At 39.8% G+C, this 26,705-nt stretch overlaps 1 protein-coding gene across 3 annotated transcripts in view; it reads right to left on the bottom strand.

Moving 5' to 3' along the window:
* The window catches only part of ZNF654 (zinc finger protein 654), a 30,056-nt gene extending 3,732 nt beyond the window's left edge, over positions 1-26,324 (bottom strand). Inside the window, exons 1-8 of one of the 3 annotated variants that reach the window (XM_041420937.1) lie at positions 26,154-26,324; positions 17,527-17,672; positions 14,509-14,590; positions 13,121-13,256; positions 9,236-9,438; positions 8,364-8,503; positions 4,125-4,266; positions 340-2,665 (exon numbers count right to left, since the gene is read on the bottom strand). In XM_041420937.1, the coding sequence (XP_041276871.1) occupies positions 340-2,665; positions 4,125-4,266; positions 8,364-8,503; positions 9,236-9,438; positions 13,121-13,256; positions 14,509-14,590; positions 17,527-17,672; positions 26,154-26,285 (3,307 nt within the window). In that variant the 5' untranslated portion in view covers positions 26,286-26,324. Of the gene's footprint in view, positions 1-339; positions 2,666-4,124; positions 4,267-8,363; positions 8,504-9,235; positions 9,439-13,120; positions 13,257-14,508; positions 14,591-14,927; positions 15,001-17,520; positions 17,673-26,153 lie in introns of those variants that run through there. The other 2 variants (XM_041420938.1, XM_041420939.1) reach the window with 2 other exon arrangements.
* Between the last annotated feature and the right edge of the window lie 381 nt (positions 26,325-26,705).

The following is a 26,705-nucleotide window of genomic DNA, read 5'->3' as shown; positions in this document are numbered from 1 at the left end:
TGTAAAAGACAAAAGATCAGAATGTAAATCATTCCTTACTCTAGAACACTGCATACTTTTTTTTACTATATTTAGTTTCAAACATGCAAGGAAAGACAGATTGACTGAATTACCCCACTCTGTTTTATCAGAAGTCTTTCCCATTCGTTTGCCTACAAATTCTCACCACCTCTTTCTTATTCTGAACAGCATGTCCAATTTCAACTTCCAATTTAGCAGAGTACTGTGATTTAGTTAGTGTGTGTCTTATCTATTCCTGTTTGCAAAGACCATTTTCTGATTGCTACTGACTGCCAAAGAAACCAGCATGGAAGGACTGCAGGACATGGAAGGACTTACTTTCATCATCTGAATCGAATCCAAAGAGCGTCTGACACTTCTTTTGTGCAAGGTGAGCCTCAAGTGCTTCTGAATTACAGTAGATGGTCAAGCAGTTGCCACATCTAAATCTTTCTGTTGATTTGCTACAAATTTTGTCTTGTTCAGAATAAGCATCTACCTCATCAGCCAAAATTTTTCTCCGTTTTGGCATGCTAATGTAACGTTCATCAAGGTAACTGGGAGGCAATGGTCTGACGTAGGGTTTTGTTAAGATGACACCATATGAAGTAGTCTCTGTTGTCTGATTTGGTTTAGAAGGTACCTGTGAGGCTGCAGGAGCATTATTTTGTGGTGCATCGTGACAATTCTGTAAAACTGGTAACACTGACCCATTTTCTGTCCTTGTTTCATCTGCTACTCTGTCCAAAGGTACCTGGGCTGCCTTGGATGATGTCTGATCTGGGTCACTGTGCCCATTGACCAGTTGGTCACTAACAACATTACAGTTTTCAGGATTTGGCTGTAACACGGGTGTCTTTTGGTCTATCAAACTTAAAACTGGAGCACTACCCTCAGATGAGCTTTCATTCCCATTGTGAATTACATTATTTGCTTTCTTCTCCACACTTTGAATATATGTCTTTGGTTCTGCAGAATCCTTCCTTGACTTCCAGGTTGGAATTGGTAAATCTACAGTTTCTTTTTCATTAACGGATTCATCCTCATCTTGGTAACTACAAAGTTCTGAAGGATCATCTGAAGAATCTTTTTCACTTGCATCTTCTGAACATTCTGGGGTTTTGTTTAAATAATGCTGAGCCTCGTGTTCATACAGCAAAGGGAGCTCCTCAAATAGCTCACAGCAGTTTGAGAAATTGCACTGAGCTTTAAACACACTGTGACTTTTTGTATGTTCTGCAAGCTCAGTCGACAGCTTAAATCTCTGATTACAATTAAAGTGTAAACAAAAGTAAACATTTGGATACACGTGTCTCTTCAGGTGGTCTATAAAATGTTGGGAATCGGCGAATTTCCTCTGGCAGAAGCGGCATTTTCCTTTATTCCATTTCATTATATGCTGCTGCACCTTCAGATCGGTTGGGTGAGTTTTTCTGGCGTGTTTGTTGAGGAATCTTATTTTTTTAAACACTCTAGCACAACCATTAGCAGGGCACTTAAAAGTTCCTTCCTCATCCAAAGCATCAATATCTTTTTGAGGGCAAAACACTCCATTCACTTTATGCAGAATGGGTGACTCTTTACTGGAGCTCTCATCATCCTCAGGCAAACTCTCTGTACTTAATGCATCTGGAACATTATTAAAGCAGCTGTCACTACTGTTTTCAGTAGCATCATCCTGGTCACTTAGATGGTTTTCCACTGCCTCAAAAACCTGTTCTGCATTCTCAGCCTCCTCTTGGACCTGATCAGAACTGGGAGCTACCGTAGCTACTGTAGCCTCTGGTTCACTATCTTTGGAACCTTCAGAATTCCCGTTTTCAAGAGACACAGAAATACCAGAACATTGCACTTCATGAAGAACAGGAGCCTCCTGACCAGCCTCAAGAGCTGCAGCAAGATGTTGTCTTTCTATCTTCCTGACATGATTCCTTAAGTGCTTCAGCATGAGTCCTTTCTGCCTGAACTTCCTGGTGCAAAGCACACAGGAGAAGCTGCCCTTTTTTTGGTGAGCTTGTGCGTGTTTCACTATGTGATCCCCAAGGAACTCCTTGTTGCAGATCACACAGCGGTGCCTTGGTTCAGCCTGATCCAATGTTTTGGATGCCTCAAGAGCTTGGTGGTTCTTTCTGGCATTCCCTTTGGAGCGGGCTCCGGAGCAGTTTCCAGGGTCAAGCTCCCCATTGCTGACATCTGCTAAACAGCCACGTTCCTCACCCAGAGCCCTGTACTCTGCTGTTTTCTCTGTGTTTGAAGGAGAATTTTCCAGTGTACTTTCACTCAAGCCATCCAAGGCTTTATCCCCCAACAAGGCTAAACAATTCTGCTTGATCATCAAGAAATTCCAGAACTCGGGATCGAAAAACAATCCTTTCTTCAAGATGGGCAGCAGCTCGAACCGCACGCGGTTCTGAACAGAACTAGTGCACTCATTGTATTCTTCATCTGCACATTTGTACAAGTGCTCAACAGTGTAGTAAGATTCCAAGGTGCGCTCCAGGAAAAAGATGGAGAGAGCACAAATTCTGAGGATCTCCAAGTCATTTGGCAGAAAATGAGCGATTGCTTTATAAATAAGACTTTTCATGCTGGGGTCTTCACGGAGGTCCAGCTGTAGGGCACATCCACATATCTCAACGCAGATCTGAAGGCCGTCTTCACCAACCTGCAGGAAGGAAACCACAGGGTACATGAACAATTCCCAAACATCCCACGTATTTATATTCATCTATTGCAAAACAGGTGTTCAGAAAGCATCTTGCTACTGAAATTCACCCAAGGGCATGAACATTTTTAAATACTGCTCAAACCAGGCTATAAATACAGATACAAAAATGGTTTGCACTGAAAGCTGTACAGCTATAAAGCTTCAGCTCTGCCCCATGCAGCTCTGTAGTTAAAGACAATTGTTTGGGGATATAAACCAGAACTGCAAGAGATCATATCTGTTCTATCAGTATCTTCTGCCTGCCTTTTCATTACCTAGGCTGCTTCACACAATAACTGGACAGTTCCTCTGTATTTTGGCCGTTCTAACTTTTCTAGCTTGAATTACATGAAAACCATGGCAATATTGCTCAGTTTTGAACAACCAGCAGGAGAACCGTAACAACCCGTGGCCAAGAAGTCTAAAAGGCTTCATTTTCCAAAACTGATGACCCATTCTTCCAATGAGCAGAACTCCTATTCCACACACTTCAAGCTGGGGGCCCTGTCATGAACATGGAACTCAGAGGGACAGTCAGAAATCCTCTGCCCAACAGGCAGCAGATTAAAGGCAAAAAAGGTACAGGAAATTGAGAAATAATTAAGACCTCCTATGTTTGGGTTTTAACAAATATAGGTGCTGCTCCATAAGTAGGTGATTAGTAAAAAAATAAGACTATTCAGATGCAAATAGAATTATTAATATCACCACAAGCATTTTAGAGTACATACCCCTTGAACAGCAACAAATTATTGCATTTAGATGTGACAAAATAATTTAGAATTCATTTAGGGCATAAAATATGAAGGAGCTCTGTTAAGTCTGGTCAATGATAAATAACATTTGCTGGAAACAACTCTCAGGCCTGTGTGCAAAGTATTGCATGTGACATCTTTTGCAGATGGGACAGAACAAGACTGAGATCTGAAGCATGAAATACAGCACAATTTTCTGAAGCAAAATGTCTTCTCCTGTATTATTCTGCCTTTTCCTTTATGTTATATTAAGCCATTTTTTCCAGTTTTGATTAGAATTGGTAAAAGGATTCAGAAATTAACAAGGATGAAGGGTACATACAATTACACAGATCCTATTTCCTTAAGAAGTCAGGCTGAAAAAAAAACCCCAACCCCAATCATTCACATTTATTCCACGGACTTATTCCTCAGAATAATTACTGCTGCAGAAACAGAAAAACTCAGAATTCAGTAAAAAAAAAAAAAAAAAAATCTTAAAACCACACAAGCAATCATAACATTGAAGCCCATCCTGGAAACTGACAAAATATGTCCTTCCCTAACCCCTCTTTTTTAACTTTCCACCAAAAACGGTCATTACACAATATAAACATCAGTTCTCTTTACTTTAACTGGTTACTAAAAGAATGGTGGATGAGGTAAAAACAAACACAACTTACTTCATCCTTAATGACTTTCATGAAAGGGAAAATTACTCTGACATTTGTAGCAATTCTTAGAAGCTGGTAGCACTGGTCCACAAATACTTGTTTGGATGGGTTAGATTTGAGCTGCAGTTTACTCCAAATGAAGATCAGGTCCCTATTAGGTAGAGAACAAAAGATTCCAATTACATTGAGTTTTAGAACTCTCTCACTAAGCACAATGCATTACTAAAGACATTTATCTGCATATTCTGTGATTAAAATCATTTGTAATACTGACCTAACTAACACCACGATATGCACAACGGAAAATGCAACTTAATTACTTTGTTAAAGCATTCAGGGTATCTCCTATCACCAAGCAATTAAATATTCAACAAAACATTCATGTATTCAGCTCAGTTTCAGAGAGGTGCACAATAAAATCAGATGGAACAGCACCTAGCCCTCAACACCACAGGCAATAAACATCTGTGTGCTCTTGGATTAAGTCACTTCCAGTACAAGGATGAAGAGTCCTTCAGGAAAAGAAGCTTTTGAATGTGAAAAGTGGAAGCAGCATAGGAATCTCCTGATGTGGCAGGAAATAGTGATGTTCTCCAGTTATTACAGCACAGTTTTCTGCCTAGAGCAGTTACACCAAAGTTTCAGGCTCTACAGCTATCCTACATCTCCACGATCTGCAGTTAAATAACATTTCTGCCTGAGAGAAGGAAATGTAAGAACAGATTAGTGCTGACCTCTGCTCAAGTGATGTGTTAGCCTATAAAATACAGCTAATTGAAGTTTACAGCATCAAAGTTCTGTGCACTTTAATGCAGAGACTTAGGAAGGCAACTGGGCTAACTGTAAGTCACAAGAAGATTTCTCAGCACTAAGATCTCACACAGGGGTAGCTCTAGCTAGGACTCAGCAGAAATCCCACCACAGTGTTACAGTGAAAGCAGGACTTTCATTTTCTGAAGAAAGACACTTTTCTACTCCAGCAACCTCCTCCCTTGGAAAACAAACCTGGCTACTGACAAAATATTTGGCTGATTTCCAGAGTCAGACAAACCTTTTGAGGTTAAGCTTTTCTTAGTGAGCTCAGAGCCTGAAGGAAGGGAAGGACAGAACTGCCTATGACAAAACCAACTCCACTTCTAAGTCAGGACAGCTCTAGAATTCTGCTTGACATTGAGACCTTGATTGGTTTCTTTCATTCAGAACCCAAGAGAGCTAAAGCTGAAAGAAAGATCAAGCTTATGGGGTAAACTGAAAAGGGTGACCTATAAGCAGCTCTACACACAAAAAATTAGTCTTTCTGGTTTTCTAAAGATAGAAACTGCTCACCTCTGCCTTTACCAGGCTGGAAACCTGAATTCTACATATTTGCAAACTTCATATGCACGTTTGAAATTAGTGTCCTCATGCACTAAAACATTCTTAACAACTCAGTAAAAGCCTCATCCTGAAGTACAGAAGTAAGAATTGAGTAGTTTTGCTGTTATATGTTACAATTCAGAAATCCATCTCATTCTCTGCTTTGCCTCACACCATTTCAGAGCAAGCCATTTCAATACTAATCCCAGAGATCATGAGAAAAATCAAATTATTCTTGAGAGATTAGTGGTTAAAGGGGCTTGCTGTGTGCTCAGACAAGTGCTAGGCTGGCACAAGGAAAGAACTGAAAAAGGAGAGCAGAAAACTGGAAGGAGAAGGAAGAGCTGCAGGACTGAAGAACAAGGTGTTACCCACCATTTACCTAGACCCTGACATGAAACAGTATTTTAGTCTTTTAGATTTATTTTTCTATGTCAATACAATGGCTTCTCCTTTTCAAGTCCATTTCTGACTTTGAGACAATTTAAATTGCTATGGGAAGATCAAGAACTCAGCACCTCTTTACCAGAGGCAACCATCCATTTCAGCCTCTTAATAACCTACAAAATACCAAAACCACTGTGTGCCACATGAAATGATTAAACCCTCCCTAACTTAGCTGGATCTAAACCCTTTGCTTAATAAACAGGGAACATGCTTATTTAACTTTCCTCTTAATAAGTAGGGAACATGCTCTGCCAAAAAGAGCGATCAAACCCATGGTAAAAATTCTTTGGCTTACTGAATTTACTGCACAGGAACCACCTGAAAACAGCCAAGATGGCATTTGAAAATCACCTGTCAGAGAAGGAAGGCCATTTATGCCTGCTCCATCAAAATACTGTGTGTCTTCCTGAAGAGACAACACTTTGATACAAAGTATTATAAATTGATTTTTTACCATTATTTCACACAAAAATATTTTGGTATGACCAAGCACAGCTTGCTTGATGATGTAATTTCAGAAAAATAATTTGTTCATCTCTATCTAGAATTTATTCTTAACATCAGTGAAAATTTTGTGACCAAGCTCCTTAAAGTTCATCTTCCTCCAAGACAACAGCTAATGGTTTCAGCTTGAAGATTTCATTTAGGCTGTAGCAAATATCTGTTATTTAGAGCTTTCAATTTTTTGTTGTCTTATCTTTGGTTGTAATGTTAGCAGCTAGATCTCTGTTCATAGAGCAGCTAGATCTGCAAGGCCCTCAGTTCCAGACAAGGTGAGATGATTTATACTGTGCTGGAGACACTAAAATTTTCCTTGGGGAAGAAAATAGACTCTTGTAGGTTAATTTAACCTGGCTCCTATTTCTTAAAAAGATTGAGCTACAGTATAGTCATGCCTTCACAAGCTTTGTTGCAGTTTCCATGAGCTATGGAGTATTGCACAGAGTTCTTGCTGGGAACACAATTCTTAGGCTCAGCATCTGTGAAGAATGAAACATCTGTTTGTGCTGCACAGTCAGAAGTGCTCTGAACTCTCTTCCAAAGATCCTCAAGTTCTATATTCTGAATAAATTAAAGTACTGAGATGGCAACATTATCTGCCTGAAAACCAGGTATCAAACAGTACTCAAGCCTCTACTGGAATTTTATCTTTGACATCTGATTTGCCAGAACAAAAAGAGATACATCTTGCTTTGAACAGGAATTTCAAAAATGGGTGATGCAAAACTCAATCAGCTGGGCAAGAGCAAGGTCAACGTGTTACTACAGCAAAAGGAGTTTTAATTACAGTATTGAAAATGCATTTCTTCAAAGAGTGGCTCCTCCAAACAGAAAGCAGTAATCCATGGAGGTTACACCTGTCATTTCCTAGTAAGTACCACAGAGATGCAGCTTTTGGGCAGGAATCAGCAAAGATGGATTCAATTCCCACTGAGCTCACACAAACTCTACCTTTTGGCTTGAACTTCATCTTTCCTATGGGGACAGTCCTGTCCATCTTTCCCTGGACAGACTGGATGAAAAATGTCAGTAGCCATTGCCAACACATTGTACTATAATGGATGTCATTATCATAATCCCAACGGTTTTGATTGAGCAATTACTCCTCCTACAGCCCAGCAGTTAAGGAAAAATACTAATATCAAAGCAAACATTATCATAGCTAACTTTCATTAGTTTCTCAAGACAACAAAGCTTTTTGATTTCCTGGAATCTGGGAACACAGAAATCCAAGGTAGCTTCTGACCCCAGTATTAGTTAGATTGATAATTTGATCTCTATCAAATCCTTGCTAGGATGTTTTGCTTTAATTACATAAACAAAGCACATTTCACCAAGGAATGCAGATGTTCCTTTAGGTACAGAAATTATACAGGCTCAGCAAAAGGATTATAGTCCTTAGCCATCTTTCAGTCCTCAGAATGATTAAATTTGTTGACAGCACTCTAGAAAACACTTCTTAGCCCTAAAAACAAGTCCAGGTATCAAGATAATTGAATATGTGTGAAGACATCTTCAATGTTTTCTAGAGAACTCCATCTAGGTGATACCTCTGTTCATGACATCCAAGTTTCCACAATTAACAGCACATTTCCAGCACCACACATTCTCTTTTTAGGCACATTGGTGACACACTACAGTTACAGAGCAATATATCTACATGGTTAAGCTTACAGACTGCATTTTGCCAGTAATAAATGCTACATTTCTAGGTAAGGTGTGTAAAGGTTCACTTTTCTGTTACTTGGAAACAGTAAATAAAGAGTTATGAACTATTAGGCTACCCTGTATATGACTGTGTATAAAAGGGCAAACAGGCACAACAGAAGCACCAGAAACATTTAAAAATCATTTTTATCTGTTATTTTTAAGTTAGGTGAGTTTCATTTTGGCAACAAGCATGTATTTTCTGCTCAGCTGCTTCCCCAGAAATAAAGTATTTACCATATACAATACATGTCCCCATTTTGGAGCTGTGGGACTAGGAAGGATTCACAAAGCTGTAAGGCTAAGGTAGTCTTCCCTTCTTTTTCAGTGTTGCAGATGATCTCAATTCCACTCTTGCAATCAGTCCTCAACAAGTGCTATACAATTAAAATAAAATTGATTTAGATCAATTTGCTGACATGAAATCAAAACCAATCAGACCTTGCTCTACTAAAAACTTCAGGAATTGCTATTAACACAGGATGTCTGGAATGGCTTTTATGTACATCTGTAAGGAAAGATTCTGCAAATATTTTGAGCTCTTTCATATTTTTGAGAGTAATGACCATCAGAGTAATTGTCTGAGAAATTAAAACACTACACAAAAGCACTTGTTCTTGCCACTTTTGGGTGGCTTGTTCTTAAAACAAGGTTAAGAAAAGCACTGTTATCTACTAAGTGCTATCAGTGATAAAATAGCTCAAATCAAATCAGCTCAAGTGTCATTTTACATATTGGGGCATCATTAAAAAACTTTAACAAAACTATATGAAGTATGATTGACATCAATTAGGCTCAAGTGCTTTTACTAAAATAGTCAATAGTAAAATAGTCAATACACTGAAGTTACAAAATATTTACGGAGTATATCTACAGGAATACTTGGCCAAAAAATTGCATTTAGGTCAACAAGATTTGTAGGCACTTCACATTCAACTTTTCCAAGCTTAAGCCAGCACTAAGTTGAGCAACACCAGTGTGCCTGCCTGATTTTATGACATTTGGTTCCACAAAATCAGAGTTCCACATGCTCCTCTTGACAACTCGTACACAGCAAGTATAAATCACCACTTAATTTTAAAAAAGAAATGTATACTGACAAACAATACCTCCTGGAATAGCTGATCTTCTAATGGTGACATATAAAGACAGGTGAAAAGAGCTTGATGGAAATACAGATCTTTACTGATATCTGGATGATTTATGCAAGATTTGATAAGAGCCATTGCCTCAGGGATGCGTTCACAGGCAATAAGGTATCTGGCACGGAGTTCAAAGAACAGTGGATTTTCAGAGCTTAAATATTTGTTAACTGCACAGAAAAGAAAGATTTAAAGGCAATTAGAATATGAAGTCCAAACAACAAATATATCTAAACGTAATGCTATCTTTAATAACAAATAATATTAAGAAAAAATAAAGGTTCTGCTAAAAAAAGTCTAACAAATATTAAATTAAATACCGTAAGAAATCTGTCCTGCTTGGAAACAGAAATTGTTATTTGTCTTAAACCAGTAATCTAATTCAGTATTTTGTTTCTAACAAGTTAATATAAGGTGCTGCAAAGGATTGATGAAATTTATATTACATAGAAGCAGATGTGAGCATTTTAAAGAAAGAAAATCCCCTTCTTTCTCAGCAGTGGAATATGTGTGACTGTCAGAAGCATAGGATTGACATCACCTCCAAAGATATAATTATAAATACTTTTAAAAACCTCAAGATACTCATTATCCATTAAAATGTAAGACCTCAAAGTGGTGAAAAAAGTTCACTACAGTTCACATGCTATTGCCTTAAGAAGCTTTGAATGCCTTGATTTTGCTTGCTTGGAAAACATATCTTCCTCTGAAAGTGCTGCTGGGCACAATTCCTATCTAAATACCTTTAAATTCTGGCTCCTAATTTCTGGAAATCTGGTTTTTAGCTCTAAAAGATATTTTTAACACTAATATTTGACTGAAATAATTTCAAGTGAGATACTCAAAATACTCATCAATGAAGTAACTGGAAATTCAGAAATACCTGGAAGACATGCTTTGCATTTTTATTATAAAAGATCATATAGATGATAGTATCTCTTTGGATTATAAGTTAAAGTATCACTCAAGGCTACAATTGTAGTATTTTAGTGTTTCATGTTTTAAAGAAAGAAGAATGAGATTGTCAATTTCAAGTCAGTGAAGGCTGAAAGTTCATCCCTTAGAAGGAATCTGTATTAATTACAAGCAACTTAAAGTGATACTTAAGAAATGGTTACTAAAACCCACAAACAGAACAAAGAATTTTTTCCCCCAAAATGAACAGATTACTTGTACAACAACCTTCCAGATAAAGCTTTTTTTTAAGGATTGAAATCATTCCTTACACTCAAACCCAAGATTTCTCTAGCATCTTGATTTTTATGCAAGCTAGCAGTGCTCCATGCTAATGAACATTTAAGCAGTATAATTCAAGGATGTCAGGTTTCAATTTGATTTTTTAACAGATGCATTGTAAGGAAGAAACATCTCATTCCCATTATCCATTAGCACTTTTGAGAACAAACTCAGAAAACAAGAGGACTAAAAGGCAAGCCAGTGTCTAATGGGGGTGATGAACTGCAAGAAAAAGTAATTATATGGAAAAGTCCTTAGAGCCAAGTAAAGGCCTCTCCTTCACTGAATTAGCACCCTTAGGATAATAAACTGCATCCTCTGTTTTGCATGCAAGCATTACTGAAAAATAAGGCTGGAAATACTCAGCTCTAAGTGCTAATGGTAAGGAAATGCTGCCCATTTAACAAGTGGCTGTGACATCCTTGTCCCTTTGAGGAGGGAGAACTGCACTCCACAGCACAGCTCAGCCTGTTCTACCACTCCCACTTAGTGTGGGGAACTGTTAGGTTCCTTCTGCTCCAGAAGGGAGACTCCTGACAGCCTCCTCTCCCAGGGAAGGGCATCTCCACACCCTACACCACTGCCAGCAGGAGCTCCCCAAGGATGAGGATTCCTACAGCCTCCTCTGATTTCAAAGTTTCACTGCTGGCAGAGCAGTGCTCCCTCCCTGTCCTGGACTGTCCTATTTTCCCAGGGCAGCACACAGAGCTCTTCAAACCCCTCAAACCCAAGTGCCAGCTGCAGCAGTGCTTGGCCAAGCCTGAGATACACTAAGAAACAATATTTATTCTTACCCAGGCAGTGATGTTTCACTTTAGAGCAACAGACATCAAGCAGCACCTCAGAAACTCATTAACTGCTCCCTCTGACTGCACCTCTGTCATGTTCTCTTCTAGATGCTCACCTTATTCTCCCTAGTCCATTACAAGTTGATTGTTCCTATGTTTCAACCCCACTATTTTTCTTTCAACTCAGTGACTGCTTTGTTTCCAGCCATCTCCAAAGAGATTGTGACATCTCAAAGTTTACTACGACTCCTGTAAAGACAGGCACAGAGAGGTTTGTCTTGGCCTAAGCTTCTCCATGGAGTTAATGAATCCAGGACAGGATTATGTAGTTCACACAAACTCATTTTTGCAAGGAATGGCTGGTGATTCAGCAATAATAGGCAGTTTTTCCTATTTAAATAACCCCTGAGGGAGCTACATGGCCAAGTTTCAAATAACACACTAAACCCTGCTAGCCTATAAAGCAGCACAGGATGTTTGCTTTGTGTAAGACTTCACAAGAATCAAATTTTAGATGAAGAAAGAGGAAGCTTTCAAAATATAAATTATCTAAAATAAAACATTTGCCAGCACAGATGAGATGTGTCAAGGGTGTGTGTGAGGATATCAAGGCAAAAGGAGAGAAAATCTCTCAGAAGAGGGAAAGGAGATGCAGCCTGAAACAAAAGGGAACAAAGTGCTCATCTAGTGACAACAGGTCTCATTCCTGCTCTGCCAGGTTAAAAACAAACATCCTCAAAGTGTTACCCATCAGAGAGAGGATTCACAATGACCAAGAGAATCATTATAGCAAAGGACTAAACTAATTCTTTGCTGGAGAGATGGAGATCAAGACCTAATTCCCCATCACAATCACTAAAATCATGCAATGCAGAACAAAACGAGGTTCATCTCTGTTTTCATTGTTTCTGTACTTATTTGACCAGAACTTTATGAGATATCTAATAAAAATCATGGGTAAATCTGTTCTCTAGCAGTTGCTTCACAAGAGAGACAGAACAACGAAGGCATAATGATGTTAATTTGCTATCAAAACCCTTGCTCTGGTTAAGGAGGCAGCTCACTGAGCTGTCCTGTCTCTAGTGCTCTTCCTCTCTCAATGAAGACACTGTCACAAACACAGTGATGAGTTTCTATCAGGCACTACACCATAATAACTTGAGAAAAGCTGGCATTTTCCATCACTAGCAAACTAAAAACAACTTTTAAGAGATCCCCTGAGAAACACTGTTGCTTGACATGTTAATAAATACTTTACTGTAGCTTGGGTACTTTTCCTCTTAGGAATTTTCATTAACATTCCAGTGATTTTGTTCCCATGCACTGCACCTTTCCCAACTCCAGGAATTACATATCCATAAACAGAAAGCAGCTGTCACATGTAGCCATGGGCATCGTTGGAAACAGAACCAAGGAAAGCCACAAGACCAAGTATTTACAAGTGAAGATTAAAATTAAATGAGTCAGAGTGCCAGGAGACAAATACACATCAGATCCTCTCCAATCATGTCATTTCAGGAGTCTAACTGAAGTCAAGTTGGTCTCGATGCTTTGGAGATTTGGGAAATCCACCCTGTGAATTTTATGAACTACTCCATAGCTGCCTTTGTCTGACCAATCTGATCTCTACATTATAAAAGCAGACTTAAATTAGCAAAGAAATTCAGCTTTCTTTCAAACAAAAAAGAAACCAGCATATTTTACTACAGAAAAATAGTTAAAACACTGTCCAATGCCAGCTGATAACACCTGACCCCATATATTTTAAAAAAGCGTAATTGAACACATTTTTCAGTACTCTAGAAAATTACTGTGATAAATGAAGTACCTAATTCCTGTGACACAGGCTTTGCTTTAAGAATTGCTTGTAATACTGGATCCTCCCATGGTCCACCATCTCGAATGATTCGAGTCACTAGTTCCAGGTTCAGATTCCTGTATTTGTTTAGAAGGTTCTGACATTCCTAAGTGTAAAAAGAGAAAAAATTAGAAAGAATAAAAAGATGTTGTCTAAAACAGTTAGATTATCCCAGAGATACAAACCAAGAAACCTATGCATGGCTGAGTATTTCCTCAATCAGTAATTTGAGCTACAAAGTCTTTCACTGACCATACAGAAAGCCCTAAAGCAACAACTGATATTATCTAAAAATACCAATACAGAACTCTTGAAGGTCAAATTCAAGGCTTCTACAGCCCTCAGAAAGAGCCTTCCATTTGTATAACAATGCAAAACCAACTTGGATTGGGGATATTACTGGCACACACTGAGACAAGCCTTGCCCTCATGGCATCCTGCACAGACTTAGACATGTTGAGCTGGATTTGTGATTTCTGAGGGAAAAACTGAATTAAGCCATGAGTCACCAGCCCTCAAGCAACCATTTTTCTCCAGATCTCTGCATAACAGGAATTATGTTTGCCTGTAATATCATGGAATGCTTCAGCCAGCCTTTATTTTCACATGTCAAGTTCCCTCTCATCCCCATGACTTATTTGCTGTAAAAGTGTCAACAACACCATTAATCAACAGAAAACTTTAGTAATGAAAGTTATCTAATACTGAAACAAAAAAATGCAGCAGAAGAATGGCTTCCATCCATATACAATTACCTGCCTTCACTGCCAGTTTGATTACACAACTGATGCAGAAACTGTGCTGCCACATTAATTTGGAGAAGCACTAATAGACAGGTATCAACATAAAAACAGCCAAGTCCCAAAATGCAGTTCCATGAGCAGTATTAATAGAGACACAACCAGGTTTTCATCCTTCCTTTCACTACAAAGTTTCCTCTCATGATGGTACAACCCTAAAAATCCATTCAGGTATTAAAAAAAACCCCAAACAAACCAAACTTACCTGGCAAAACAAGTTCTTAATCTAGGGACATTTATCTTATGCAGTTGTACACAATTATAGAAAACTCTTTCCCAATCTACCCAAGAATAGAACAATTTAAACTATCCATGTTTATGCTGACTTGAAGACTTCATTGAGAAGAAGCTTCAATTTCAAATTTACTGTTTAAAACCAGAGGGGAAACATGAGATTTCATGTCATTAACTGAATTACACTAAACTCTAAACAGATATAAACAAACCAAGTTTCTTTCACTATAATGGTACATTTCCTCCAGGCCATACAGTCACAAAAACTGTCTTTACATCTACTAAAATAATATTAAAAGTTTATATGAAAGTAGGCAACACTACCTGGATTGAACCTAAAATATCTTTCAAAGGATCTTCATAGAACTCATCCTTTCCAAAGAACAGCAGCAATTCAAAAAAACTCCTAAAAAACAGAAGTAGTGACAAGTCAAACAACAAACATTGATTCAAAAAATGAAACTACTCAAGTCTCTTACTTTTAGCAGCACTCAAACCAAAATTAGGAATTCTGTGAATTCTAGATTTGTGCCACGTGGAGTCACTCAAAGGTTTCTGGTAGCCAACAATTCCTGTTTTCAGGCACTTACTACAAACACACTTTATTTCATTTCAGCCAGTCTTGCCATAACTGAAGTCTTACTATTAACATGTTGGTTTAAAGGTATTAATTATTTTATCTTTTCAAAGATATTTAGAAAGGGACAGCTTTTGTGCAAACATGCAAACAAAACTATGCTCACCTTCTGCGTGGCATTCAAATTCATACAACTTGAATTTTATCACCACCACCAAGTTTTTAAGCAGATCAGGTCTCTGTCCAGCAAGATGAATTCAGAAGTGTTACCCCAAAAAAAAGAGGTGGCAGAAATGGATGAGGAGAGGACTAATACTTTCAACAGCTGCTTAGATTCAAACTGATTTGTGACCTCCATGGTTTTCATCATCTTAAAATACTGGTCTACTAGCATTTTAGTTCCTTTAAATCCTGTTACAGAATCAGAGAGGTAGGTAAAAAGCAGCTTTCCAGATCTCCTTTCAATTCAGGTTTTTGTTTATAAAAGCCTCCTTCCAGATAATGCAGTTGAGTGAATTCAGTCAAAAACTTGGCAGTCATGGATCTGCCATGTTACTGTTACTGTTCTGCCTGAAGATTCTGAGAAATTTCATTTCTACTTGGAAAAAGTACCAGGCAGGCACTGCACTAATGAGCTGCAGTTGCTGATTGAGAAAGTCAAGAGCAGCAGACAAGAACTGAGCAACTCTCAGAGGAACAGGCAGAACTTGAAAAAATATTGTGCAAATTAAAGGCATTTTTTTTCTCCACAGTAACATTTTCATTAGACATGTGCATTAAAATAAGTCTTAATATTCACAGACAAAATTAAGTTTTCTATAGGAATAATGGAAAAGTACCATAAAATTAGACTTCCAATAGATTATGCTGAAGTTAAGTTTTTTTTCCTAACCCATGATTAACTATGCCAAAAACAGGCTTAGGGAAATAGATACAAACTTATTATGTTCAGTGACAGAATTTCTCAAGGCTAAGTCTGTGAATCTCAATTCAAATATGCAATGAAAAAACAATCCCTACCCAAATAAGTATGTGGTTCTGACAAAAACATTAGCTCATTTCATGTTAAACAAAATTCTGCAGCATACTTGACTCTCAGGAAAGGTCAGCCATGAGTCACATCATGATCTGGCAAGCAACCAAACCAGAACTTAAATAATAAGACAAAACTAATTAGAGCAAATGATGCATGCTTGCATTTAAATTTGTTTTGACTGACTTAAAAAGAGGAACATCTTGCAAAAAAAAAATCTGGAAATCAATAGTGAACAAGTGTAAACTACGATTTTCTGCTTTATCAATGCACTTGCTCATAGTCTAATAAAGGAAGCCATCAAAATATTTTTATTTCATCACTAGTCTCCAGTTAAAATTACTACAGTCAGTTCCAACTTTGTTTATTTCAAAACCCTCTGCAGCACTCCATATCCACATTTATATCCATGTAGACTGATCACATCACTGCTCTGGCATCAGAAGATTGCCTCAAAACACCACTGTGGCACCATTATAAAACCCCCTGATATTAATGCAGATGCTGCTTCATTTGATATGAATAGCAAGGTTATTAAATATAGGAAATAAACCAGTTGCTCCTGTTGACAGTTTATTGTCTGCTTCCCAAGGAAATCTTACTCAAGGATGACAATACACTCAGGCAGAGTTTTGCTCTCCAAGAACTAAGGCCTAATATACACTGAATTTTCAAAGGAGATTTGAGCAAGGTTGCCCAGGTAACTGCAGCTACTGAGCCCTGGGATCCCTTTATATCACATCACATGCAAAACTGTGCCAGCCAGGCACAAGAATAAATAATCTGATAGCCTAGAATGGAAGCAAATCTCATGGAGTAAACTCAATCTCAAAAATCAAAACAGACAATGGTGACAGGAACTCAGTGACCAATTTACTTCTTGATGATCAGAATGTATTCATCCAAAAAAAAAAATCTGAATTTCCACCTTTTTACCTCCCAAGCTCTGCTATTTCAAAGTACATATAAACATGGTTTGAACTTTGTAGGTTTTTTCCTTAAAACTAGTGAAAAAACCCACTGCAACAGATGTCACCATGTTTTGATGCAACTTTGAAAACTGTCATCTTATGATGCCATAAATAGTCCTCAGTCAAACAGTTTCTCACACACAAAACAGGAAATGTCCACAGTGAAGCTTCACCAACATTTAAAGACAGCATTTCTTTTCCTTATGTATTTATTATTCGGACACTTCCAGTCCTCATGTGGGAAAATGACCAATGCATCAAGAAAATTGAAATTACAGCAGAATTTATACACAACATCTGCAATTCTTGAAGTTGAATGTGACTTTGGGTCAGTTAACTGCATGACAAGTAATTCCCAGAAGCATTTTGATGACTCAAACATAAAAATCGGTACCATTTTGAAGTAATTGACTTCTTTCTTAAGAAATTTATCTTAAGTACGTAGCTTATCTAGAAGTACAAAATTTGAGATAAATGATTTAAAATCATCTCTAGGCAAAGGTTGGTCTTCAAATACTCCAAAACAAGGTTATGATGATCATTTCTTTCTTACATTATTCATTTTGCCACACATCCCTTATGACAAAACACTGTCACAGCCAACTCGAATATTTAACGAGGATACAAAAAAAAAGATGAAAATAAATTCTAACTAGCCATTTTTGGTTTTGTGTAGCTACACCACCTGGGGAGCTCTGAGGATCCGAAACCCTTTTGCTCTGGTGTTGTGAAGGAAGGGATAACAAAAAAGAAACACTCACAAAGCAAGGCTACTCAGCACATACTGCACGTGCTCGCACTCGGCCGGGAAGGACACGCAGGCAGACGTGAAGCAGCACAGCGCTGTCTGCAGCACCTGCAGCTGGGGCAGAGGGACCTGCCACCTCCCAGCATAGTCTTCAACAACCTGGGCAAAAGCATGGAAATATACATTGTTATCCAAGACGTTCTCCATATACATTGGTATCCAAGACGTTCTCCTTGCTCAGAAAGGAGAAGCAGTTCACGCTATACCTGCTTTAGCTCCCCGCCTTCTCCCTCAGGAGCAGAGTTTGTAACCTAAAAAATGTGACTGTTTTCTGGTTTATGACCTAAATCATGAAAGGAATATCACAAGGGACCTTCAGCTATTCTTTTCAGAGGATGAGGAAATACCTTCTTCTTATGCTGTGCCACAGTAGATATTGCACTCTTCATTTAAACACAAGCTTTTATTTTGCAAGGGGATGCAAATTAGAGAGTCTGTAACAACATCCAGACATTCTAGTCTAAAAACTTTCCAAGAGGGGAAAGAGTAACCTGCACTCTTCGAGTCACAAACATTCCAGCCCCACTCCCTTATCTGATCAAATGAGTAAATTTGGCTTTATTTAGACCTAGGATGGATCTAAGGCAACAGCAGCTGAGATGGACCCATACTTGTATGCAGATTCTAAGTTCCCCCAACTTATTTCAGTAATTTGTTTGAAAAACTATTAGCTTAATGCAGCAAATATCTAGGTCAACTGAAGAAGAATTAGCAGACTTGTAGATAAATACTCTTCCTCTTAAGAAGACTAAACATTTTTTAAGATAATGTTTATAAGTCCTGCCTCATAGAGCTATTAAGAGTTCCCTGAAATAGTTTTAGCCAAGTCCCCTTTATAGAAAACCACAAAAGCCTTAGAAAAACAAAGCAGACAGCAACAAAAAACATCCTTTAGAAGTGTGAGCCTCCAAAAGGTCAAACAAAGGTGGAAATAAAGCATCACTTCCCACCAGGATGTTTCACAATGCTTGCACCTGATGGGCACAGTATAGATACGTTCATAAATTATTTCAAGCAATGAAACAACATTTTGTGTCCTACTGTACAGCCCTCACTGCACTTCCAGCACTCGTCTGAACCCAATGCAAGCTCAGTTACGTTGGAATTAATGGGAAGGGAACAGCCTCTCCCCAAAAAAAGCCATCAGTGCCAGTCTGCACCAGCTCCTCTGCCACACAAACACCAGAGCCAGCAGAGAAAGGAACACAGCAGCAAAACCACCTCGGCCTGGCAGCTGGTCTGCATCTCAAAGGTACCAAAACACATTGACAGCAACAGTGCCCCCGTCCCAAACTGCTCAGGGAAAACAGCAATAGCAAACTTTTCCTGAATGCAGATAACCTGAAACCATGAACTCGTCAGTCACAGAAGAAATCTAAGTGGTCAATTCTCAGAAGACTTGCAACAATCAGGAAAAATCGGGGGTGTGGGGAGTATGTGGACAAAAAGCTAAACTAAGTATAAAATAATAAATTCCAAACCACACCTCACACACATTCTATACAGAAGGAGGAGCAGGGAATGATGTATACTTCAATGTCTGTTTTTAAGTAATCTCAAGGAATAACTTTTTCTGTGACAGAAACCAAGCTCTATTTTTTTGTACAAAATACTCAATGCTTTGAAACAGGACTGCAAACAGAAAACAAGTAAAAGTTTATCAGCACATTTTGAACAGGCACACCAATTTCAATACAATGAAGTCAACCAAATAAAAAAAGAACTTAACACTGCCAAAGCACAATGGCCTTGTTCAATACACAGGAGAGAAAACCAGAAGGGAAGCAACCTTTTTTATGTGACTTTCAGCAACAGGTGCTTTCAAAGTCTCTGTTAGGGTGCAATTTTTTTTTAATATCCTTGAAGCATCACCCCCCAGTCTGTCTGTACCTGCCATTGCAATAACCATGGGCCTTTTTGCTTTCCCTCCCTCATTCAGAGCAGATAAAGGCACTGCAAGGAGGCTAAGGACCTTCCTGACACCAAACCCCCCACTCAGCTCCACCTTTCTCCCACACCAACACACTGCTTCCCCTCCTTTAACGGGTTTCAATAACTCAGAGGAAAATCCAAGACTCAGATGTGCCCCATTAAAAAACTCAAGACCAAACTCATCAAAAATTTCTGAGCACACAGCTAAGATAGCTAACCCCAAAAATAACAAGGTAGCAAGTAAAAACCTGGACTACAGCAGTGAAACAATAGCTCTTCTTGGAATATTATGTTTTAACTGATGAATTATACACATATTTTAAGTGATTAAATATGCACATATAAAGTTTTTTGGCTGTATTTCAAAGACTTAAGAGAAACAGCATTGCAAATAATTAGATTTGCAAATACACAGGACACAAACCCCAAATGTTTTATGCAGTGCTAGGCTGGAAGTTGCTACAGCTTTTCCTATTCCTCCACACAACAAAAAAAAGAAACTACAAATCACATAAATTTTAAAACTTTATCATTACTAGGATTTCAAACAAAGCTACTTCCATAGCTTCTTGTGAGATTTAACAGTAGAGTCACCACAGGATTAAATCCACAACAATTCTGGGAGTTTTTCTCTTTATAGTTTTCAGACAGAGAGGTTCTTGGCAAATATAATGGTTGTCATTAATTATAACAGACATATGTAAGGGTTGTCACATGAGAGGACAAACCCAAAAAGGGCAAGCTTAGAAAAACCAAAGTTTCCTGAAAATTAAAGTCCGTAATTAAAACCAACACCCACCACAGTTGCCTGATCAGCAGAAATACCAGAGCAGCTCAGATACCAAAGTTCAGCTCTAGAACTTGAGTAATGCTACATTTACTCTTCCTAGAAACATCACAAGAAATAATCACAGCTTTTTAACTGTCTTTTGAACCTGTTCAGTGGATGAAGAGCATTTTGTTTTGTTTCCAAATACAAACAAGCCAACCACGTCCTTACAAATAAGGATTTCACTATCCAAATAGAGAGTTGGAAAAACCTTATGATTTTAGGGTACTATGAAATTTTACTTGATGTGTAAAAGTTGAAAATGGCTTTACTGCAATTCACATGTGAATATTACATAAGGAGTAACCAAACATAATCAGACTTCTGGCAAAAGAAAACACATCACCCAGCAACAGCATGATGCATCCATGAGACAAGTTTCTACCCTTAAAGCTAAATGCTTTCCCCCTACTCCTAATCACCAAAATCTCGCCCAGCTCCTCAGCCTGCTTCAGGCAAGAGCAATTCCCAAAACTGGCTACCATATGCCCACTACATTTAGCCAGCCAAAAAGTCATGTGTGTTTATAGTCCATCACTTGCACAACAGTGAAAACTATACACTAATTCTAGAAAAGCAGTTTGGGATGACTGGAGCACTGATTTATGGCTGAGAGATAAAGATATTTACCAAAAAAAGCAGAAATATTCCTCCTTGTATTTTGATTATCACCTCACCCCCCAAAACGAAAGTCAGCTAATGAAAAGAATTGTTTTACTCACATATGAAAGGGAGAACTGCCAATCTTGTGAACACACAAATGCTCACATGCACATCACTGGTAACCAGTAAAATTCAATTTATTAGGTGTATCAGTGAAGAAGTACAATTATTTCTTTTCCTCATCTAAATAAAAAGACAGAACTTCTGGATTTTTGCATTAGCTCCTGCACCAAGTGTGCCTTCTCTAACTTGAACAAGCCCATGTAGCAAAGCTAAGAGACAGAAGTATCACTCAATGGAGATCCTCCCTTTAGGTATAAAAACCTGCAACTCCTTTCTAAATTACAATCCTGATACATTTTTCCAAAGAAAAATAACGAGGTTATTGCCATGTAAAAGTTATACTTCATGAAAAGGCATTAAAACCTGGAGAAGTAGCAATACTTCCAAACCAAAAAGTTTGAAAGTGTCAAAGAGGAAAGTTTCAGAGAAGTAAAAAGATGTTACAAAGATCAAGAAAAGCCTACCGTGTATTGCACAAATGTTCAAATGTTTCTTTTGGAAAAGAGTTAACTCCTTAATCCTACTTGTAAAACAGGGAGATCGTTTCCTAGGGCAAGCTGAGAGGACAGCAGACACAAAAGCCGATGAGAACCACCCTGAGCATGTGAATAAGAAAAGATTTTATGATGTTAATGACAAGAGCACTGAAGACTGGAGGAGTCAATCTTCAGATAAAGAGCTTGCAAATCAGCTGCTATTGTGAATCCTCCCGAGCTGACTGAGGAGTGAAACTTCACCCACCAGAGGCCAGTTTTGCATGACAGACCCTTATCAGTTTTGCCATCAAGTGTCAGAGGAAGGAGTGACAGACACCACCTGAGCCAGGCCAAGGACTCCCTTCTGCACGCACAGGTAAATCCTCAGCACAACTGGAAGCTCACCTTGGCATCCAACCTCCAGTAAACACCTCGTGCTTTTGCCATGCCTGTTTCAAAAGGATTTCCTTCTAAATATGAATTCACCTGAAACTCAAGCAGCACAATACTGAACTACCAATAAGCAAGCTGAACACACTGGTTTGCACCAGTCCCAATGTAAAAAAAAGCACCACGACAGGGTAAATTTTAAATTTAAATCGTTTTAAGCAGTTATAGTACCCTTTGAAATTCAGTTGCTGGAATGCATGCTAGGCCCTTTGCAAGGTTTCATGTAACAAGCAGTATCAACATTCAAAAACATGAAAAAGCAAAATATTACTTACAACAGTGCTCTTAAAATTTGAGCCATTATCAAGGATAAAGTATATTTGTTCAGGCAGGTACAAAACCCCCAAAACATCAACACCACAAATTATTACACGAGCAAATAAATGGTGAAAAATTACAGATTGTGCCTTTTCAGAGAAATAAGCTTCAAGGATGTTGAAGAAATCACCTGGCAGTGCTAGTATGCATGTGAGCAAGACTTGTGTAGCTGAGCCTTGAAATGGTGTACGTAGATCAAATATGGATCCCAAAGGTCCAAAATCTGATAAAATAAAAGTCTGGCATAACCTGAAGGTTGGGCAGGTTTTCTTTGCACTTGTTTTGTTTTCAATATAAAAACAACTTAACCACTATTGATCTGAAGTCCAGAGTAAGAGACAAAAGCAAATACTTGCAAATTTAGGCACAAAATGTGTGAAAAGATATTAACCCCGAAGTCAGAAGAACAAACACTTAAAGTTGTGTATTTTTTTACTTCCTTCACCACAAAGCAAGACGAGCAACAGTTGAGTCACACAACCCTCCCTGCCTTTTTTTGCCTGCTAAAATAAATCCAGGAAACATTATTTTCTCTGGGGTGCTACTATATTTTACTACTTTTTAAAAGCCCAAGAACTGTTTTTCCACCAATTAATGTAAGCAAAGGAGGTAATTTTCTTTCAGGAGTGGGATCATGCTGGAAGGCTGTAAACTGATGCCACAGGAAGAACAGATCAAGGAGTGTTTACTCCTCACAGCATTACCTTGTTACTTGAGATGAACTCACCTGGTGATTATTCCAGTCAGTACCAACAACATAAAATAACATCTAGTACAGTTATGTAGCCCTGAGGACAACTACAGGAACGCTGCAAACAACTTGTAATATTTTGATAGTAAAGGTATGAGAAAATATCCCCCAAAAGAAATTAATTAATTTTTCTAGTTAATAAAACTGTACCCACTACCAGTGCAATGAAGGAAGCTACATCCATTTTCCAGCTCACCATTAAAGTTTGTTTTTAAGCCAAATAAAATTGGAAATTCATCCTTACAATTACAAAACTATTCCCCTCAACCCTCATACCAAAAAAGTCACCATCTGTACTGTTTTCACTGCCCTTCACCATTTGTATTTCAGTCTCACAGGAACCTCTCAATGGCACCAGTTCCTGAGAAACCTCCTGAAAGAATTTCAAATTCTGCATACAAACACAAGCTGAAACTCTTCCAAACGTTTAGGCTGAGGGAGTTTCTTCCAGGTACCACCTTTCAAATGTCTTTAACTTACAAAGTAGTTACAGATGCGTTGTTCTTTTGCCTGCCAAAGCTGGGAACAGCACATTTGCTTTTCCCAACATCCAAGTGGGCCTGGAACTCCACAAATAAGAAAAGCCACATCAGCAAATTGTAGAAAGTAACACAGAAACAGCTGGTGAGATGCATAAGCTGGGCACTTGACTCATCTTCCAACTGTCTTTTTTCCCCTTCCAGCCACAGAAAGCTTCATTTCTGCTTTGCCCATGTCATCAATCTCAAATAACATTCCAAGAAAATGTTTTATTCCATCTTGCCTGGAAAGATTCAGGCTGTAACAACTCTCTATGACCGAAAACACCTAAAAGACATAGATCCCAAAATGACAAACTGACACATTGCAATGGTACCCTGTATCACTAAATTACCCATAAATTTGGGTGATTACCCATAAATTTATGGAAAATGCTCTCATAATCCTGACACCTCATATTTTTTAACTGGCACTTAATCAATCCAAAATTCAAGTCGAGCTACAATGCTCCAGGCCTCAAGAGAGCTGAAATTGGCTGCTTACAGGAGGTTTTTTACCTTTCTAACATCACTTAAGGATGAAAGATGTGCACAGCAATGCATTTCAAGCTCTAAGCCACTCTCTTAAAGATGAGTAGGGTTTTCTGTGCACAGAAAACAGATCTGACTAAAAAAGGCTTTATTTACACCTTGCTTCATTTCTCCTGTAGTTCTTACTGAAAGATGCTCAGACTTCATCAGCTTAACTACAAGCAATCTAAACAATATTATTTTCAGGTGACAGCAAGCTCCAGCACCATGTCTGAAGCACAGCCAAGTGTTTTGAGAGGCTGTTATTCTGAAAATAAAAATGTTTCTTTTGGGGAGTCCAAATTCACTGCACCATCACCAAGCAATTATTTCTACAACTGCTGTTCCACTTAGGACACAAACCCAGGAGTGCAGGAGGCAAACCAGGACCTTCAGAAGGGCCAAATGAGTATGAAGACAAACAAAACTGTGTTAGCAGTGCAAAGTGGAGTGAGGTGGGAAGGCTCAGCCAAATACACTCTTCAGAAGATCTGGATAAAAAAGTACAAATATATTTTACATGTATAATTACACAGTGGCAATCCCACGAGGAAAAATGAGTTCATGTGGAGCACAGACAACTTCATTTGGTGTCAGTCCATGGATGTCACACAGCTACAGGCTTTTCACACCAGCACAACCCTTAGGATCTCGTGTTTGTGTAGTTAAATCAGCAGAAAACCCCATTACTAAAAAGCATGTTTAAACAAAACACTGATTACCTTGAGCACATGACTGCTGTTCACAGCAGGCCAAATTTACACAAAACAAGCAAAAAAAAAAAAAACCTGTTAATATGTTAACTTACCCTCATCAGGATTATTTAAACTATGCATTGTTGAAAAGAAAGCTTAAGAGAAAAGGAGCAGAGCCTTTTACATACTCAGAACATTGCCTGCTTTTCTGGAGTTCATCAACTCAGAGTAGGGGAGAGGGTTTGGCAATCTCCCTACACACACACACACACAAAAAAAACCTGCAGAAGTCAACACAAGATATAGAACATATAAAACACTTGTGATAAAACTGTTTCACAGGAAAATTCTTCCTCTGCTCTTGTCCTCTTCTTTTTCCTACTAATTCATACCTTTCCTTGGGATTGGCATTAGTACATGAAGCTATCACCTTGTCTGCACTTGCTCAACACAACAAACTCAACATACAGTAGGCACAGAGAGAAAAATTTAAGACAGAACGCTCAGGGTTGAGCAAAAGTAACTCTTTCCAAGCAGCCAACACAATCAAACATGGTTGTCATTCCTTACAGTTGTAGAAAGTGCCAGACTTCCAAAAACATTGGCTTCTCCTTTTACTAGCTCTGCAATTTTTGGGAGATCATGAAACAGAAGATGAAAGGATCAACAGCCCCAAGAAGCAACCCACGGGCTTAGTGAGCAGAATGCTCCCCGAGATTCCTGTAAGCACATATAACAGTAAATAACATTTCAAACGCGGTGTTTCCACTGAACGATGAAACAGGAACAAAGTGACAACACGGCACCACGTTTCTGCAGACGGCAGAAGGCAGCTGTAGCGGTGAGCAAAGTCAAAAAGTTGATAAAATGAAGCAGTTCAATAAAAGAACCTCTGGGCTGTGTTTGGGGCAGCAGCGAGCGGCGTGGCTGGAATACACCGAGGGCACCTAATGCCCCATCAACCTGCCGATGAAAGCCACCAGGAGAAGCAACCTGTTGGTGCTTGTCACTTCGCAAGGCACGCCTTGCGAGGAGCACGGGGATCCCGGGCCCGCAGCGAGAAAACGCTGCCTTTCAAAGGCCACAACCCCGAAAATCATAAACCACCCTGGCTTAGCCGCTCGCCCAGACGAGAACTCTTCCCGAGGCCCTCCTCGCCTCTCCGCCGCGCAGCCGAGGCCGCCCGGGATCGCTCTGCCCGCGGCCACCCCGGCTCTCCCCCGCCTCGCCTTCCCTCCCTTCCCCCCGGGAGCCTCCCTGCCCGCCCGGCCCGGCCCCGCTCCCCCGGGCCGCGCCCCGCTCCTCGGCCCGGCCCGGCTCGCTCGGCCGCTGCCCCCCGCGCCGCGGCGCTCACCTGGCAGAAGCGGCGGCAGTAGTACTGGCTGCGGAGCAGAGCGGGCAGCCCGGCCGGGAGCCCCGGCGCCGCCAGCGCCTCCAGCTCCTCGCTGAGCCGCTCCGACTCCTGGTCGCTCTCGTCTTCCGCCATGGCGGCCCCGCCGCCCCGCGCGTACCGAGCTCCATTGGCCCGCCCGCCCTGCCCATCAACGCGCCGATCGCATCTGGCTCCGCCCCTTCGCGGGAGCGCGCTGCGATTGGTGGAAAAGTCTCGTCGTTACTTCAGTCCCGCCCTCCCACTGGCTGCTCGCGCAGTCTGTCACGCCCCCCTCCGCAGCCGCCTGTCCGATGCCCCGTCCGCTGAGAGCCGCCGCCCGCGCTCTGATTGGCCGGCGCACGCCTCCATCAGCGCTCTTACGCCCGCCCCCCATTCTTAATTGGGCGCAAGCCTCGCCCATCTCCTCGGCGAACCAATCAGCGAGTGACTTCCGGCGGCGGGGTGGGCGGGACCGTGCGGCTGCGGCGGAGCGGCGCGTCCGGCCCGGCCCGGCGGGGCCCAGCGCGGAGCGGC

Source organism: Onychostruthus taczanowskii, unplaced genomic scaffold, assembly GCF_017590055.1.
Source record: "Onychostruthus taczanowskii isolate IOZ18803 unplaced genomic scaffold, ASM1759005v1 scaffold67, whole genome shotgun sequence".
Taxonomy (NCBI): Eukaryota; Metazoa; Chordata; class Aves; order Passeriformes; family Passeridae; genus Onychostruthus; species Onychostruthus taczanowskii.
Note: the sequence above shows the minus strand (reverse complement) of the source record. Positions and strands in the feature narration are given on the sequence as shown.